General features: G+C 50.2%; 1 protein-coding gene across 1 annotated transcript; it reads left to right on the top strand.

Annotated features, from left to right (window-relative positions):
- The first annotated feature begins 4,130 nt into the window (after positions 1 to 4,130).
- LOC131211905 (ATP-binding cassette sub-family G member 1) lies at positions 4,131 to 19,267 on the top strand. The gene is made up of 10 exons (XM_058205582.1): positions 4,131 to 4,240; positions 8,865 to 9,387; positions 14,198 to 14,315; positions 14,401 to 14,981; positions 15,097 to 15,219; positions 17,014 to 17,204; positions 17,880 to 18,048; positions 18,119 to 18,219; positions 18,407 to 18,562; positions 18,818 to 19,267. Exons 2-10 carry the CDS (start codon positions 9,054 to 9,056, stop codon positions 19,160 to 19,162), a joined length of 2,118 nt encoding a protein of 705 aa, XP_058061565.1. The 5' UTR covers positions 4,131 to 4,240; positions 8,865 to 9,053; the 3' UTR covers positions 19,163 to 19,267.
- Positions 19,268 to 19,606: the final 339 nt, after the last annotated feature.

Genomic DNA, 19,606 nt, shown 5'->3' with positions numbered 1-19,606 from the left:
TGCGAATGAAGACCTTTTAAGGGCTACCCTTGCTCTTTAAGTTCTCGAGACAAATGCTCTGTTGGGTGTAGCCAGAATACCCTGGAACGCCGGGGGATCTGCAGGCAGCTTTTGACGTGCCAATGCCCAAGCATTTATGAATGCTAACCCCCGGAGGGACAATCGCAAGGATTGGCTGATGTGCCACAAGTCCTGGGCATTGGACCCACGTACAGTTAGGTAATTCCCTGAAATATGTGGTTAAGGAGATCGTATCCGAGGATCTCTTGAAATGTTAAAAGATTTTTTATTAAAGCATTTTAATTTTACGCCCCTATTATTAAAAACCTGTTTGGCAGCTTTAGGTTTTTTTGAAAGGTTTCTCCGGTTGCACCAATCAACATACAACAACATCGATTACATTGCCTAACCCACCTAGTGGGTTGCAAAATTTGGACCTCCAACAAAAAGTTCAGCCAAACCATACACAACTGGTGCAACAACAACAATCGGATAATGTTCTCAGATTCACTAAAACGTGTCGCGCATCGTTGACAGACGTTTCATTCGATTAGAACCTCGCTTTGTGACCGGGTAATTGTTGCTAATGGAAAGGTTAAACGCGGTAAATGGCGGCAGTCATCTCTTTGTGCAGCTCGCTATCACGATTACGGCGCGGCTCATTATTTCCGCAGACGTGAGCCTCTCGGCCGAAGAGACTGGAAGTGCATCCAGTCACGATTGATGACTGTTTTCCATGTGCCGTTCCGATGCAGCGACGGCAGCGGATCAAAACATGAATGAACCCCTTTTTAGAACACTCTTGCTAAGTGCTCCGCTTTGAATATATGCAAACAGAGTCCGTAATATTATTACCGCATAAATCTGTTTTTCGAATGCGATGAAGCCGAAGGAATTCCACGGTGAACGAACGCTAAATGTAAGCAATTCCCGCCAACGAGTTCTTGCGTGACTAAACACTTTTGCTATGGCCAATGCGAACGCTCAGTCATTCTCCGCGGCTGGGCCGAAATCACGATAGGCCACCGAAGCGAAAAGCCAAATCTGCTGCTCACGCTTCGGCGGCCATCCTGTTGACCATCGCGATTGCCGTCGGGCTGGTCTTGGGTATGAATCGTTCAGCTCAATTTGCGGCCCACTGAACATGAAATTAAAAATAAATGTGACTTACCGAATCGGTTATTAAAGGTCCATTAATTGGGCTCAGCTCGTGAGCAAACACCCGTCACTCGCCCGTCTTAATCGACAGCCATTCATTAGACTCTAATGGAGAAGTGCTTCTGTGGCTTCTAATAAACATGTTCCGAATTGAACGAATTGAACTGTACGTTCCCGAAACGCCGGTGATGATAAGATAAAATAGCCACGGCTATCGGTTAGACTGCTGGCTGGCTACGTATTTAGCGATTTATGAAATCCTAGAGCCACGACTTAAAGGATCTTATCGCTGGATAATGGTCACGTTTCGGCCTAAAACCCAGCCATACTGATAGGTGACCGGGCCCAGGAATCTTATCGCTCTCAACACTGCATAAATGCAATTTTGGAGGCTCGCTGGGGCCGATAACTGGAGTGCAAGGCAAGTTCAATAACCCTGCGAAGGCACATGGGTAGCCCTTTCTTATCAGATGTAGTCGCCTTAAACCGCATTTGTTCGATGCACGACATTGTTGTACAGTGTTGAGTGAGCTGTTTCGTACGTTGGTTTAACCGTACGGGTTTAAACACCAACCGAACGAGGTAGTTCCCTTAGATATCGTTACCCACCTCGTTACCGGCAGTACCTTCCGAACGTTCTAATGGAAGTTAAACAGTAGATTAGGTTCCATGATTGGATCCGTAATCAGCGGCTCCAATCGAAGGTAACTCACCTTTACAACGGCAAGCAAGTTTCATGTGCGGTCTAATAAACTACCCTTTCAGGCGCCCCAAGGCACGATCGTCCCTGTGCCCGATGGTGACGTCAGATCCGTCAGTCTTGGGCAGGGCCCCTGCGGCGAAAATAGGTCAGTCCCACGACAAACAAGTTCCGCACGCCTGACACCGATGGGAAGATCCGTGGAAGGGAAGTTCCCCCCCGTGCAGGTACCATTTATCGTATTAATAGCCTTTCTTGATTAACCGTCTAACCGAACGGCCTTGCAGCGGCGATACGAACTGATTGAGTAAACTAAAATAAAGACAATTAGTCACCCGACTCACCGAGCCGGAGGAGGCTCAGATCTGATGCATTCCGATTAGTGCATATTAAACAAGGATTATCGCACGTCCCCCAGTCAGTCGATTGGCGCCCTCTGCTGATCGGGCTCATGGTAGCGGCAGGAGGGAGCTACGACCATGTGCCCTTCGGCCGGACGATTGAACCGAGATTCTTCGAAGATTGGCCCGCCTCATCCGACGCAACTGGCGGTCACGGTAGTCCTATCATCCTCCAGTGCGGACAGTAACCCTGGTGTTGATGTTGCACAATCCAAAGGCTTTCGTGACGTCACCGACCAGGAAGGCAGTACAACGGACGAACAACAAAAACTAAACGAGTCAAGTGCAGTGATATTTCGAGATCGACGGACGCAGCCTCCGCACGTGATCCGAGGCTACGAGTAACCATACAACTTTCACCGATCGTGCTCCCGAAAACGGTTTGTTTGGGCGCCTCAATGTCACGTGCTTATCACGATGCAAGACGAAAATTCTTGGAATCCACGAAGGATACAGTTTGTGACCTACTTGGCAGCGATCCCACCGTGGCCGAGTCTGCGACGCGACAAGTTTTGGCCAAACCAAACAAAACAAAAATTTTTTGCGAGCGCTTCTACATTTTTTCTTCCCCCCATCAGCCGAAGTAAAACGAAAATAACTGGGCCGAAAACCTTCACGAGCTCGTGCCCAACTCGGATCTCGCTCGCTGAAAGGATTGTTCCTGATCGATCGATGCATTTTCAGATCTCGACCCGAACGATCGAACGAACGGCGAACGGATCCCGAATTTTCATAAGAACCAGCAAAGCAAAGGTTCATATAAATTACATTTATTCAAAGATAAAATGTATTAATCCGGTCAAACCGATCATATGCGTTTATTGTGAAAATAATTCTGTGTACACAGCAAAATACCGTTCACCGTTTCACCGCCACGAAAACCACGAAAATGCAACCATCTAACCGGAGAATGAACCACAGAACTTTACAACAAAAAATGCCTATACTATCATAATTTAAATTGGGGCAATTTTAAATTATGTAGGTTTTGAATCTTCCTCGATCCGTTCGTATCCGCTAGGCCTAAGAAAACACTCAATGTATGGCACTTTGTCTCTACGTAGTCTATGAAATGGCCAAAAACATATTGCCTTCACGAACTTTATGTCTTTTCTATTATTTAGGTAAACTGGAACATCGAGATTCCGAAACTTGAACTTCAACGTTGTGCAATTTTTAATTATATTATTTTTATTAATATTCTTATTTTTTTAAATTTTTAGAATTTTTTATTTGGTGTTTTTTCATTGCCATATTAAATATTTATGTCGATATCGCGATCGATCGTGTATTTAATCACGTATAAAATATCGATTTAAGTTTGGATGCAGAAATAGTCTAATAAGTTCTGGGATGTTCATTATATTCGGAGCCTTGATAAGAAAAACAGACTGTTATGGTTTGAAATACACTTGAAATTCAGTATGGGCTGCCTGAACACCAATACACTTGTTCCATCCAACTCCAATTTATAAATTCCATCCCTGAAGTGAAAAACTGGAAAGGCTTCCACAGCTGTTACGGCGTCATCATTTGATGAAAACCGATTTTCAGGCATGATTTTTTATGTCTGAAAACAGATGGAAGTCGCTAGGGACCAAATCCTTATACACTTTCAACATTCGTCCATAAATTTAATTTGTTGCCCACAAAAAAATTCGATCAAATTATTTTTTCCGTTGTAAAAAATACTGTGACATGTTGATACTAAATGACCTGTAAAAAATAAGTAAGCGAACGTTGAAAAAAATCCGTAGATTTTTCCTGAAACCGAATATGTCCATCTGTACGACACAAATTCCCCACAGTGCGATTCCGCTGTGGCCAGACAAGTTTTCCGCCACCGTTCGGCGAATCGGTCAGTCTTTCCGCGCACGTTGAAGAGTTAAGATGACCAGTGCTCGGAGCTAGAGTCGCTCTCTCTCACAAAGGCGCAAGGGTTGCCTGTGGACCACATGCCGACAGTAACAACAACAGCCGGGTGAGCGGACACAATTTAAGGGTGGCCGCAACGGCGGAACGGAACGGATGATTCAATTCGGTTTCGTGCGCTTCTCGCGCGCAACGTCGTCGGAACGGTTCGTAACGATTGTTTGTGCGGCCGCCGCGGGAAGCAATCTAACGGCGCGCTCTAATCAACGGACCGGCGAAAGCATAAGCAAATGTTGACGTTCCCGTTCGTTCTCGGTCGAGAGAGATAGAGCGCGACAGATTGTGGCGCATTCGTGCCGGGTTTCGATCGATTTCCGATACCCGTGGACACCGGACGGCGTAAACAATAGTGGTCGTGAGTGTTTCGTCGGAGCTAACACCGGAGCTTATCCTCCGAGGGTGAAGACCCACCTCCCGCGAGCGCCAAGTGAAGGAAGAACGAAGTGGTTCGAAGTGTTGAAATATCTCCAGACCGACCAGACCCTGCGACTGGCAAACCGGATGGTTTCTGTTTGCATTTCCTGCGGCAGCGTGTGATAAGAACGCAGCCAACGACGATAAGAACGATCAATTCCGTAGCGCGTGCGTTGCGATCGACGTCATCGCCGACTGCGAGTGCGACGAATTAAATCTTTTCCGGGTTGTGATTAAACCTTTGGCTGGGGACTTTTGAATCGCAGGCCAGTGTCGGAATTTAAAACGGATCCAGCGGTGGCATGGTAATTGGCCCGATTCGGGTGGCGTCTGGGCGGGTAGGTTAACGCTTTTAAAAAGACCGCCCATGTGTGGTTCGGTTGCTTCATCGGTCGTCGGTTTCGTCAGCCGATATCCGATCGAGAACGGGGCCTGCGCATGGCGTGCGTAGAACCTACCTACCTTGCAACAACCGCGCGGGGTGGGAAAAGAAAGAAGAAACCGAAGGGCCGGCGGTTTCGCAAAATCGGAAGCCGCGCAACGGTCGTGACGGTCGGCGGCGGTCTGTGCCATGGCAAACGAGTAGGCCTGGGTGTGGAGGAAAGAAGCCGCCGGCCAGGGCTTCCCGCGCGCGAGGCAACACACGTGTGAAGGGGAACATAAACAACCTTTCAATGCTGCGCCTAAACGACGGACCTGTGTGCGGTGCGGTGCACTGATGCACTTGAGAGTGCACTCGAGCGCTCCTTGCCGGACCGCAATTGATACGACGTTTGGAAAAGATTGTGATTCAAGGGACTCCGTTGCCAGCAACAGCTGTCACCGGCCGTTCTCGGCGCGGGCAGCATGTCCAGCGAAGCGAATCGAACAGCTCGTGGCCAAGAATAAAACCGCGCGTATTAGTGCGGAAAAGAAAACTGGTCGGAACCTAGAACGCCGCGATCGGCCGTGACTCTGCCGATCGTCGTTAGGTGGACGAGTGGGCCGAGAAGCTCCGGGTCTGGTTTGTGGCGCCGATATAACGTTTCCGATGTTGTTTATACGAACGGGTACGCGAAATTTTGGACAACAACAAAGTGGACGTGGCAGAACGTGTGGAAACCACGGAACTGAATCCAAGAAGGCCACAATCTGGTTTCCAGACAGCCTGGAGCTAACGCTGCGCGCGGGGTTTTTTTATGTCCTGAGACCAGAGCGACATTCTTCGCGCTTTGCGTGCTCCTTTTACAACTCCACTTTATCTTTATCCGTCCAATAAACTTCGACCAAAGAGTTGAATGCCCAGCGCCATTAGCCAAAGGCCCGAAATAAACCCGAAACTGGTGGCTCGCGAGCAGCCACTCGCTGAACATTGAGCTGGCTGGGATAATTAAAACTATTTTATGCTTACACACGGCTATACTTTTGGCCACGGCAAGGTCACGATGCCCTCCCCCCCGGAAGGTCAATGTCAGAGTGCTACGAAACGAGTAAGCTTATTAGAAGCCAGCCTCTGGGCATTCTAAAACCACCGTCGAGATCTTAGACAAGAGAAGAATTTGTTGATCGAGCTTCCTTCCTTCGGTGGCAGATCATGCTGCGTGTTCGTGCCTCACCGGATGATGCTTCCGTGCATTAATATTCCACACCACGCAGCCCAGGTATTGCAACAGCGCGAGACGTGCATCCCGAGGCCGACAGATTGCGTCTCTGGCCCGACACGGATGTACACGGAACTCAATATGTTGATAACTCACGCGGGTGGCTATCTGCGAACTTCAAAAGGATCGATCGTGGTGTGCCCGGTGCGACCGTTGCGGTCACCTATCTTTCAAATGCTAAAGGACGCTCGATGACAGCGAAAAACTGGCGATAAACGATCGATCGATCATCAATCAAAGCGTCGGTGTCTGGCCGATCACGGATGAAAGATTGATGCCATTTTGCTATCGAACTCGAGTTGCGCAAAACGATCTCGAGTTGCTGCGTCCGAGTGCTCGACACACTCGAGGCTGAACTTTAGCTTACGACCCGGTAGTGCCTTACTCGACTGCGCGAATGCTAACAACGGAACGACGCGGTTTAGGGTTTCAGACGACGCACCGTGCCTTCCATTAATCACGACGGCGCACGTTCCGCGGACGGCCGGTGGCGTCGAAGAATTCCCTTGACAGAACTGTGCTGTGCGCCGTAAACCGCACAGCCATCATGAATTCCGTTCGTGATTAGGTCACCATTGTCAAGCCGCCGCCTCCCCTTTTGCGTGGTGGCCTGTTGTTGCATTATTAGCGATTGATAAGGGGAAGCGTCTTCACGGGTCTTCCTTGGGCCGTTTGGCGTAAGACGTGTCAGAATTGATAGAGGCTAACATTGTTCGCATGGCGGCGCTGACTTTGACCGGTTTGCGCAGGGCCCCGACCGTCAAGTATGGTTAGTGGGTCTACTAGGTGAGAACGCGGGAATGGTAATTAGGTTACCGGATCCACTGATATGGGTCGGTTGGTCATGGTAGGGGCTCAGGCACACGGAGCCTGATCTTTTGGAGTCGCTTGGCGGGCAAAGGTCACTGCTGTGTGGGAGCCTCGATCGCCAACGGCCGTTTGGTATGATTAGGACTTTCGAAAGCCAATTCACTGCCGTCGCTACCATTTCGGGCATTGTTTTTTTGTATTCGTTTGGGAAAGGTGAACGTCAGATGTTGGCCAATTTTGTCCGATGCTAGGGGCCACGAAGTCAAGTGGGCCAAAGTCGTTCGCATCGCAGAAACCATTGATCGATGCACAGAAAAAGGACGCGGCTTGACGGACGTCTTAAGATTGGAGAGCTGTTCATTCCATTGCCAAAATAAACTGAATTTCCCTAAGAGGTACGGAATCAGCAAAATAATCCTGTATGGAACCGAGTTGATGATTCAGACACTTCTTAGCCGCAGCGAATGCGGCGATTGCGATGGGTCCCAGAAATAGGATCATTACGGAAGGGTTGTGTGATTAGTCTGCCGTGACTGACCCGCTTTTTACGCCCTGGGAAGGCCGGTTGCATTAATTATTCAAACACTGCGGCGTGATGATAAACTACAATGAGTAATGAGCCTGTCGATATGGATTTTATTTTTCATTCCAATTAGTGATTCCTTTGATACTCGGCCGTGCGTGTCAGTGCAGGAAGTCGGAAGAGACACAACGATTAGCTACGATGAATTTAACTATTTTATCCCAACTATGATCTGTGCGCGGCATTCGTTGCATAACCTGACGTTGGCCGTAAGTTGATCATCTGCGAATGCCCCAGTAGAAACGGATGATCGGCATACATAAAGAAAACCTTGCGAGAGTTCTGGATTCACAGTGGGTGGTTGCCCGACTAGCCATTGTTTATTGTAAGGCCAGTGTTGACGTCATCTGGGCTGACGTGATCTTCAGCGAAAAAGATCGGTGGCTGCGATTAGAATGCGCATCGTCTAATTTGGTGTACTAATTTTATCATCAAGAAATGATCTCGAGCGTGTATTCTAGCGATCGTGGCGATATCATGGCGCGTGCTTCTCAGACCCCAATTCATTTCCCAGGTGTCAGACGTATTTAATGCACTGCAGCTCGCCGCTCGCGAACAGATTCCGCTTTTTCCGTAGTCAATGCTTCCTCTGGACGTCAGTGTTCCGTGAGCCTTCGCACGTGCCGCACGGTCACCGACGCCATCGTTTCAGCTCCTGCGATAGTGGTCGGGCTGTAATTTTTAATGCAAGCTGTAGAACCGCGGAATCGTAGCAAGAAGTGCTCGCCGTTACATGTGACGATTGTTTGTAAATAGAGTGTGCGATTCGGTTGCATCGCGATAGCTAACTTGCTCCAGAAGCTCACATTCGACACTTGGCGATCGGGTCCGACAATCTGGGAGTTCCCCCTGTTCGGGGAAAAAGAACGAACCAACGCTGCATAGCGAACCTCTGTTGCGATAGGGCTGGATGCACTCCTTCACTGAAAGATCGCTCGCTGTAGTGGGGATAGAAAAAGCGCACCTCGTTCGGTGGAACATTCGTGGCGAAGTGGAATATCAATTACAACGTGAAGCGTGCCCGGATTCACGGATAATTTGCGAAAATAATTGGTTCAATTGTAACACTACTTGCTTCCCTGATGGAGCCGTAATTACGAAACACTCATTAATGATGCGCGAGCTCAGAGCATTTAAAACTACACCGTTCGGATTACGGAACTCGTGTGAGAACGTTGTGTGCCGGTGGGAGAACAAACAATCTAATTTAATGTAACGTTTTCCAGGATATTGATCATTTCGTCGCACATTCCGGAGGAAGCTACACCATTTTAGTAGCGTAGAACATTGCCAGTGCCCAGACGAACGATGGTCGTACTTTAGTGACAGAGCGCAGTGAGTTTGCTAATAGTGTCGGTCGAAAAGAATTTCTGTTGTGCGGTTGGGAAAGATTGTTCAAAAACTATCGTGCTTAAATGATGACCCCAGCAAGGGGTGAAACGTGTGTGGCATCCGGCAACCAGCCGGGCGAGAAGATCGGTCACTCCGAAATGGCCGCACGGACGAAAGCGACCACGGCGGGTTCGTCGTCAGCGTTCAGCTGCTGTCCGGCGAACGGCGAGAGCTCGTCGATCGACGATTCGATCGAGCTGAACGATAGTCAGGAAGGCGCCAACAACAACACGATGTACCACAATGGGCTGCTCGAGACGCAGGACTATCGCTTCCCCAAGCGGCCGCCCGTCGACATCGTGTTTCGCGACATCCGCTACAACGTGAAGCGCTTCAACATATCGAAGGCAAAGTTTGGTAAGTCGGTTCGGCTAAGGTCGACTGGGCACTTTCATTGGCTCAAGGTGGTCTTGCTGTTTTTTTGGTTTATGCTTCATTGGAGACCGCCACGCGTTCACCGTCCACTACACGTGGTTCCGTTCACCAGGCCCACAGTCGTACGAATATTTTAGTATACGCTTCACATTTCGTGGCCCAGAAAACGTTCCAATCGGTGTTAGACGATCAGATTATCTAGAACCTGTTTTTTTCGACCCGATCACCTGTTCAAATATTAATGGAGACCATCGTTGGTGCCGTTTTCTGCCATCGTCCAATCAGCTGTTGAAAAGTTTTTCAATTGATAAGAACTGTTTTTTGGGAATGTTTTTCGACAGCCACACTCCAAGATAACAGCTTAAAAATCCTTACTACGCCTATCGTCTGCGTGTATTTTTTTAGGAACCCTTTGGAAATCCATCGCGAATGCAAGGATGTCGTAAAACGCGCTCATAAAATATAATTCGCTCTCGAATGCATTGGCATATTTTACTCTAACGATCGGGTGCACCCCACCATTGCTCATTTAGGGGCGCACCAATCGGCATTGTTGCGGACACCTTCGCCGGCGTGCAGCAATTCCTGGCACACCGCCTTTTCTCACCGAGCACACGACCAACATGTGCCGTGGTGAGAAGTATTTTTAATACCATTCGCATTAGCATTCGGCATCAATCGGCAAGATTACTGTGGGCAAGAATCACTGCACGAGTCATTAGCACGATAAATGTTGTAGTTCCCCTTCGGCAGCATCACCATAAACCGGTCACGAATGTGGCTACCAGTCGGTCGCCAGCCGCAGCTCCAGTCCAGCCCCCGTTCTGGCCGGCTACCAATCGTAAATCGGCAAATCAATAAACGTTTCTAATGAATGGCATTACATTACCTTTCCTGCGCCTATCGGAGACTCCGGATGGTTAGGATTCAAACCCGCGGAACCGAACGGCTCGGGACTTGATCAACCGGCTAGGGAATATTCAAACGAGATGATGATAAATTAAACATTACTTTCAAGCGGATGTTTTACTGGGTTACCAGCGGCACACTTGGCCTGGCGGCTCAAGGATCGGTCATTAACATGCTGGATAACACGCCGGTTCTGCTGATCGCACGTGATCGCGCTGCCGCTTTTTCTCGACACCAGAGTTCCCCGTGTGTATTTCCGGCACAGAGAATTTCCTCTGCCGGAGGAAATTCTGCTCCTGCAAGGAAATACCCCCGCTAACCGGTCCCGCACGGGGAAGCTTTCTGTACAGTTTTGCACCAAGCACGAAGTGGCACGGGGAAGATCATTCACCACAGACGCTCATTATCGCAATGTGTCAAGGTGGGCCGGTGAACTACCTCTCTAATGGCAGCCCCCCCCCCGGCGCCACTTTCGTTTATGCTCCGCGCAGGCCGCGCGAAATGTTCTTAACCTCAAAGTTTCACGGCGCGCTAATGGCGCACGAGAGTTCTACGTCACCGCACGGGAAGGGAAGTGAAAATAGCCTCGCGGTGTCGTGCTCCGTTTCTACCCCCTTCGGCTCAGTTTTGCTCAAGGTGGTCCACCGAACCCCACATACGCATGTGCTCTGCATCAATTGTAGGTACATTACTGCAGCGGTCACTGGACCGTGGTGGCTTTGAGTCAATTCTAACGATGCTTTGCCAGAAGCCGGCCGCTACTGGGTGTTTGGCCGTGCTGGTCTTACGCCACCACGAAGGGCACTCGTGCACTACGATCAATAATTATAGACTGGCCGCCCATTCTTGCCGTCGCTATGCGCAACTCGGTGTCTCCGGAAAGTATGCTATCATTAGAAAATATGCTAGAAGAAGCAAACAAAGAAAACAACCTGGCCGAAGCTGGCCAACCTTCGACGAGCGATTCGGTTGAAATCGAACACGAAATCTTAACACAATCGGAACACCGGCAACACCGGGAATGGAATCCGTTCCGCAACTCTACAAATCAGCCGCGATAAATGGTCCGTTTTTTTGTGACCATCTGCGTCGTTGGCGTAACATGAGTTTGCAACAACACGGGATCGAGAGCGGCCACAGGACGAAGCCGACCGATGGCTTTCGCGCTACGATGAAGGGCATCGCTTTGCATACATTTGGCATTTTGGACTCTGACGAATCAATTTTCCGCCGGATCGGACTTCGCCCGAGACGGCTTAGTCCCGTTTGGCAGCGGGCGCTTGGTCTACGCAAAACCGGCCAAAAACCCGTTCCAAATGGACCTGGCCCCAAATAACCCCGAATGTGTGGGGTGTGCATATTTTAAACTATTTGGAAACATCGGCCTCGGGCCACCAAAGTGCTTCCGCTGCAGACACAACCCTCCCGCCTTTTGTGGTCAAACTAGAAGAGATCTTGCAATCGATGCGATCGGTCGAAAAAAAATCATGCAAAATCGTCGTGAACGTTTCGTGAGCATCGCACGGTATGCGGCTCTTGACCCAAAAATGCCGTTGTTTTCCACGCACGGTCACAAACATATTTGCCCGCCGGATGATACTGTACCTTAGGCGGTGTGTCGTTTAGCGGATCATAAATCTGTGGGGCAATAAAAGCCGACGATAATCGATCGTCGAGCCACCCTCGAAGGTGTCAATGATCTTCTTGAACATCTAGTTGCATTGCGCATTTGCGCAGGGCCACATTGTTGCGATCAACTCGGAATCGGTAGATCGAGTTGGCGTGCCTAACGAGCTGAAACTACCGTTTTTGTTAGTCATCAACATTCAAGTCCGCTTCTCAAGATTAGGCACAAGAAAGATCCATAAATCAATATCCTGCTTTTCACGGGTCGCTGTCAGTGGCGCGTTTTGTTGCTTTTTTACAACCAGAAGCCTTGTTCCGCGTTTATTTTATCGGCAATAAACATTGGCCACTAGCAAATATTTAATGCACTCCAATCTTTCTTTTGATGTAGTCCCGTCCCGGACCGGCAGCAAAACCAATACCTTTTTTTGCGGCAAATTGGCGAATCAGGCCCCCCCCCCCCCCCAAAATTCAATGGGCCGAAGCCGTCGTGGCCGCCTCCGAAAGGCAACAGGTTGACGATCGTCTCGCGCGCGTGCGTGCGGACGAAAATCGGCGGTCAAGCATAACCCTGGCACAGATCGTGTGCGCAGGAATTATGGAACGGGTGTGCGTGCGGGAGCGACTCACTCCCATTGCACCGGCGGCGGGGCGGAATTACCGTTATGCTCGGCAATTGGACGTCAATTGGTCATCGACAATCAACACGTTATGTACGCCACACGTTCGTGTCGCGCTTTGACCGACCGCCGAGCCGGCCTCGATCGAGGAACGAGAGTGCTGACCGTGTCAACATACGCGGGGCATAAGAGGCTGTGCGATCTCGAAGTTTCAATGTTTAATTGGGGAGCGGCGGCGGCGGCAGCGATATGGGCAAAAACCGCCCGAACCCAGGCGCGAAGCAGAATGGCAAACATGGACCCGAAAGTCGAAAGTCTCGGAAAGGCAAACTGAGTTCAATTAGAGTTCAATTAATTTGAGAAAATTGATGATGCCTTCGCTGACCTTCTCCGGGACCGTTCGCCACAATTTCACTCGATCTTCGGCCCGGTCGGTCGGGGTTTGAAGGGGATGTGCATTTAATCATAACATTGAAATCTGTTAATAACTTCTTGACATTGATCGAGCGGCCTTTGTCGACGGTCTTCACACGTCCATCCCGGTAACCGGAAAGAAGCTGGAGCTCGTGGGGGCATCGCTCCACGCTCGGCTGGCGATGCAATTTTCCTTTCTTCGCCCGGTGCAGCGTGAAAAGACTAGGGACATGATTTCACTTTCTAATGCGGGCGACAATCGTGACAGGTTTTTGCCAATGGCATCTAAGACGGTGTCTGCTTACTAGTGCTGCATGGGAGAGTATTGATAATGGCCCCGCTACGGAACTGCATCGTCGTCCGCGGGGGCCACTCTTCCATCCGTGGCCGAATGCTCTGAGCGGTGTTGGAAGTTACATCACCCACAAAGTGTAGTCACCACTTCCCGTGTCTGTCCGTTACGTTGCGGTTGTGGTGCCGGTAATCCATCGATCAGCCGTCACTCGAGGCAACGAGGTCATAAGGAAGTCGGAAGAAATTTGTAACGAACCCACCAGCATCTCAATGTCGCCGCGCAGCAATCGTAACAACGCAGATGCGAAGGCTACGGTTGTGATTTTTATTTAACTGTGGAGCCAGATCCAGAGCCACATTTACGGTGAGATCATTCTCGATCGCAATAAGAAACTGTTGAATTTTAAATTCAGAATCTCGGACGTCACTGGAAGGAATGTGCTTCGGAGTAAGCTGTTTCTACATTTCTTTTTGGGACTTTTGGACATTCCCGAATGGTTTCAAATGGCGTTTCGAACCTTTGAAACACGAACTGTTAACGATAAAAGAAAAACATCCCCGAAAACGGGTTTCCTCACAAAGAATCATACAAATCCCTTCTCGGCACGGTCCGAAACTGTGATGTCGCTGGACACGATCGCCACCGAGATGATCGATGACTGATCGGTTCTGTGTTGCTGAACGCGAACGGAAATATGAAAAATGGATCCTCATTCCGTTGCTCCGGGCGGGGTGGCAAAGTTCCGAACTCGACCATCGGCGCCAAGGTTGTTACAAGCTGGCCACGCTGAGCGCTAAGTGGCCAATTTGTTGCGACAGCGGCGTGAAATATGATAAATTTTGGCGGCCTTAACGGCAAGTGTACGCTGTATTTATAATCATTAATCGGCTCCTTCGTCCGTCCCATCCGTCCGTTCGTTCCATTGCAGAGTCGAAGGAGATTCTTCACGGGCTGAATGGATCGTTCAAGTCGGGAGAACTGACCGCCATCATGGGTCCGTCCGGGGCGGGCAAAAGCACGCTGCTCAACATCATGGCCGGTTATGTGTAAGTTCACGTGCAAAGGGCAACGCCAGGCGCAAGTTCCTGTCGGAGTAATAATAATCTTTCATGCTCGTCGTCGTCGTTTTAGGTCGTCCGGTGTCAGCGGCATGGTGCAGGTGAACGGCAAAAGCCGTTCGCACAATTCGGAAAGCTTCCGCAAGCTGTCCTGCTACATCCAGCAACACGATGCCCTTCGACCCTGGCTGACGGTGAACGAGGCGATGACCTGCGCGACCCACCTGAAGCTCGGCTTCGGGATCGACCTTGCCGAGAAGCGCAAGCTGATCGAGAAGATTTTGTTCATGCTCGGCCTGGAGCAGAAGGGCGCCACGCCGACGGCCGGCCTGTCCGGGGGCCAGAAGAAGCGGTTGGCCATCGCGCTGGAAATGATCAGCAACCCACCGATCCTGTTCCTGGACGAACCGACGACCGGGCTGGACAGTTCGTCCTGCGCCCAGTGCGTCTCGCTGCTGAAGCGGCTGGCCGAGGATGGCCGGACGATCGTGTGCACGATCCACACGCCGAGTGCGCTCCTGTTCGAGATGTTCGACCAGCTGTACACGGTCGTGCAGGGTCACTGCTTCTACCAGGGCCCCACCAAGGAGATGCTTCCGTTTCTGGGCGATCTCGGCTACCACTGCCCGAGCTACCACAATCCCGCCGATTTCAGTGAGTAGCTAAGCGCGCCCCAACCGAAAGCCTTTTTCTAATGCGTCCTCCGATTTCATCATGTCTACGCTACGCAACAATCGCTCGCCGAATGTCCACCAATGGTCGCGCGCAGTGATGGAGATAGCGGTCGGTGAGTACGGGGCCGACGTCGGGAAGGTGATCAAGGCGGCGCTCAAGAAGTATTACGAAATCAGCAGCCGCTGCATCGAGCTGGATTCCGAGTACGACGATAACGGTAGGTAGTGCTGCGAGGCCATCGGTGGCCACCGTTTGATTTCTGTTCCCCCTCCCCTCGTCGGGGAATCCGGATCGGGCGGATCATCGCACGATCGAAAGGTCGACCGGCGAATGCCGTTAAACCATTTCTTGCGCGTGTGACCCTCCTAGGCGCGACCTCCGCACGTTCGATCGGCTTACCATCCTTTCCAACCGCCAAGTTACGGGGGGGGCAGCCCACCACCACGCGGTTGCGCCACTCAGGTGCGCGCCCTTAGAAGAGTACCTTGGCGCACGCGAAGCCGCGCCTGCCGGATGGAAAAGCCTTCGGATCAATCATTGAACCGGAGACTCGCTTAAGCTGTCTGCACTTCTTCGGAGTGCTCTTGCAGCCGCCCAGGCAGCCTCTCTCTCTCTCACTCTCTCTCCCTGTTGCTGCGGTATCATATTTTACACCGCAGTAGAAATACTTACCATAAACGCGGTGGTCGGCAAACATATTGCCACATGTTGTAATTCACCCGCCCTGAACTGCCGAGAACTTTTCGCACTCTTCGCCAGCTCCGGTTCGCCGGATACTTACTGAAAGTTTGCTCAGGCCGCGCACGTAATTGGTAGAGGAAGTCAACGGCGCGGTTGTGCCACATTTCGCACGGAATATTTTCGAGCCTCGTCGCCAAGATCGTCCCAATATTTGCGCTGGACGCTCGTTCGCGCTCGCGGGATGCACTCCGATTCCGATCTCCGGCGATTGGTGCGAAGAATGTATAATTAACAACGCTACATTGTTTCGCACGGCACAGGAACTGGCGTGGCCGGTGGCTGACTAGTTGTTGATTTTGAATGTGCTGCGTGAGACCAAATTTCCCGGGGGCCCACCCGGGGGTCAAATTCCGTCGGTTACTACTGCGTTTCAAGATTCGGCGGCGAGGTCGATCGCGGTAGATGACGCCGAAAAGGGTGCAAAAAAAAAAGTATCGCCTTTGGCGTGCCTCTTAAAAGCGTTTACTCATCGCCATCCTGGTCTGGGCTCCCAAATGCCACAAAAGTTCTAGAATGGCCTTTTTTAATTATCGATACTTTGGGCCGGTCCAACGGCTGTCTTAAGGCGAGGTGCTAATTTCAGCGTACTGCTGGATTTGTTTTACGTCCGGAACTTCCTTTTGATCTTAGGACCGCGGCAGCAGCACACCACCGCTACCTCTGCAATCAGCGAAGCAAGTTCTGCGACGTACTCCTGTGCTCAGCATATTTACGCTTACGCTTGAACTGGTTTTCGAGCCCAGCGGTCTGCTGCCGCCCCACACCGGGTGCCCTGCAATTGTGCTGTTTTCAAACACGGACCCCAACCCCATCACCAGAATGGTGCCACATGGCCGATGGTTGTTTTGTAGAAAATGTAAATACCGCGTGGCCACGAAGCCGTCCCGGCAGCGGTTCGAGGATCGAAAAAAGCGTGCTCCCCAACGGGAAGAACGGGATGTACGCCACGTTGCGTTCGAAACCACCCAGTAAATACCGATATGGGCCACCGATGATGATGATGTTGATGGTGGGATACTTTTTGTTCTCCCTGTTGTGTCTGGAGGCGGTCGTCCGTGACGGTGCCACCCTAATGTCGCCGCCATAATTGGCCGTTGTCAGATCGAGCGGAAGAGATCCGCGTGCTAATTACTACCCTTCCGTTCCGATATTGTTTGCGAAACCGGTCGTGGGGCCAGTCGATAGCCAAACGGAATATGGATTTGGGAGTTTTCGTAAGGGTACATCTGTTTGGCTACAGCTATTTGCGAAACCTTTTTTGTGTTTTCAGAGAAACCATCCCTGCAGAGCTTTGGCATCGGCACGAAGGACGAAATGTTTAAGTTGCAAAAGGAGGCGGAAGGCACGGACACATCGTCGTACGAGGAAAATGGCTCACTGACGAACACGAAACCTGCTTCCCTGATCATGCAGTTTCTGCTATTGGTTTACCGAAACTTGCTGATGACCCGGCGAAACTATGTAAGTATCAAGGAGTTTTTTAATGCATTCAGCATGTTGTCCATCCATTACCGTGTTAGCCATTATTACTATTATTAACGTTGCGTTTGCACTCGCGTGACAGACGATTGTGTAGTAATTGCCGACTGTCGGTGTTGAAATCAATATTCACATCTTAATTATGGTCCGCGAGTTTCTTGTCTAAAAATTTCATCAAACACTTGTTGCGTAACCCGATCGCTGAAAGTCACTTGCGGCCTCGGGTGGCCCCATTCTGAGTTGATAATGATTTATATTTCAATCGAATGCACGGAACCGTGTTCGATCGTTCGTTTGAATTATTCAACGCTTCCGTGCTGTGTGGCTTGTGGTTCTGGAGCAGCAGATAGTAACCGTGCCAACGCGGCTTGCGGTAATATTCTAGACCGTGACCGTGCTGTTATCCGTCACGACGGGACTGGCTAACCCGGACCAAGGAAAAGTGGGTGTATTGAATTGACTCGTGGGCCTCGAGAACGGGTTTTAACCGGTTCGGCGAGATTATTGTCACGCGTTGCTTCTTTTCATCTCTCTCTCCTGCTGGCGGCTGCTTGTAATGTTTATTCAATTACTGAGCATTACCATTAATCGGCACTCCTAACCCCCATATAATGTGTCAAACGTACGGCACTCTCTAACCGTCAATCATTTCGCTAGTTTTTGCTGTTCTGTAGAATCTTGGCGCACGCGACGATCGCCACCATCTTCGGGTATCTGTACATCGGCGTGGGACCAAACGCAAACCAAGTGCTGGCGAACTACGTGTATCTCTACGGTTCGATGCTGATGATGGTTTACACCGGGAAAATGGCCGTCGTGCTTTCGTGTAAGTTAGTGGACGTCGGATACTTCTCCTCCCGTGCCAAACACCCTCCTCTTCTCCGTTCTTTGAACAGTTCAAATCGAGATGGAATCATTGACGAGGGAGTACTTCAACCGCTGGTACAAGCTGGGTCCGTATTTCCTGTCCGTGTTGGTCCTCGAGATACCGGTGCAGGTAAGTGAAAGTGTAGCGACCGGGCCTGGACCGGATCCCGTTACACGTTTTTCGTCCCTAATTTCATCATCCACACTCGCTCACTCGATGTTTCTTTAGAAACGGCCAGCGTCACAGTGATTCATATCGTCCACGCGCCGCAGTGACTAAAGCGGTAATTTTTTCTGTCGGTTATTATTTCTTTTAGATTTTTTGCTCCCTGATATACGTCGTCATCAGCTATCATCTGACGGGGAACTATGTGAATTTCGAACGCTTCTGCCTGTTTGCCTTGTTCTGCGTGGCCGGTTCGATTTGCGCCCAAGCGTGGGGTTTCTTCGTAGGAGCAACACTCTCCGTGAAGGTTCGTAGACGGAGTTGAAGACATTGTATTTTAGCTGAAAATCCTACTATCCTAAGAATGATTGCCCGAAAAATGATAAACCGACGATTCGTCTGCGGAACGGCCGTTTATCATTTTATAGCATTTGGAATGCAAACTTATTATGGGAGGCTCGCTTTATGGCACAAAGCTTTCTGGGTACGCCGAATAGATGGCGCTAGTAGCATTAATTTGAATCGTTCGGTTTTTCTTTCTCTTTTCTTTCCACTTCAACAGCTGGCGGTGTTTATTGGACCAATCTTGGCGGTACTGTTCTCCGTGTTCGGTTTCTGCACGCGATACGTTGATATTACACCAGTTTTCAAATGGATGTGGCACATCAGCTACTATCGGGCCAGCTTTCACGGGATCCTGAACTCCGTTTACGGCATGAACCGCGAAGATCTGAACTGTCCGGAAACGACTATCTATTGCCACTTCAAGAACCCGGTGCTGTTCCAGAAGGACATGGACATCGAGCACGTCGACATGCAATCCAACTTTGTGCTAATCATGCTTATCATTATCACGATGTACATCAGCACGCTTATCGTGCTCTGGTATAAGCTCAACAAACGGTAAACACCGGCGACGCACGGTTCGCGTGGCTCTTTCGTTGCTCTAGTGTTTTACGTTTGTATCGTGCCTTGGTCACCTTCCTGCCACGGATAGCGCACAGCCCTGGGGCGAGGGGACGAATGTTAATTGTGTCCTGTGGTAAAGTAAAAACGCGCAATGTTTCGTTTCATCATCAATTAAACTTAAAATCTTCGCCCGGGCCACAGGAAGCCGCAGTAGGAGATCGAGTGCCGCAAGGCAACCAATTTGTTAGCAATCAGTATCTGTGATCAAATGCCTTAGCTATGGATTTTTGCGTTTTACGTTTTAATGGTGTGAAAAACGAGAGCAAAGTTGAGGCGAAGAGATGCGCCCTTCAGGTTCTTGCCAGTTAGGTAGAGATCGATAGGAAAGTAAAATGCCAACGTAGCTTGTAAGTCTGGGGGACACAGCTGAATATTGGTGTGG

This window comes from Anopheles bellator, chromosome 2, assembly GCF_943735745.2.
Source record: "Anopheles bellator chromosome 2, idAnoBellAS_SP24_06.2, whole genome shotgun sequence".
Classification (NCBI taxonomy): domain Eukaryota; kingdom Metazoa; phylum Arthropoda; class Insecta; order Diptera; family Culicidae; genus Anopheles; species Anopheles bellator.
Note: the sequence above shows the minus strand (reverse complement) of the source record. Positions and strands in the feature narration are given on the sequence as shown.

Excerpts from the sequence above, each read along its gene's own strand:
- LOC131211905 (XM_058205582.1), top strand. The coding sequence starts at position 9,054 with ATGATGACCCCAGCAAGGGGTGAAACGTGTGTGGCATCCGGCAACCAG. Across the intron at positions 14,982-15,096 it reads CCACAATCCCGCCGATTTCA|TGATGGAGATAGCGGTCGGT; the intron begins GTGAGTAGCTAA and ends GGTCGCGCGCAG. Across the intron at positions 18,049-18,118 it reads AATGGCCGTCGTGCTTTCGT|TTCAAATCGAGATGGAATCA; the intron begins GTAAGTTAGTGG and ends TTCTTTGAACAG.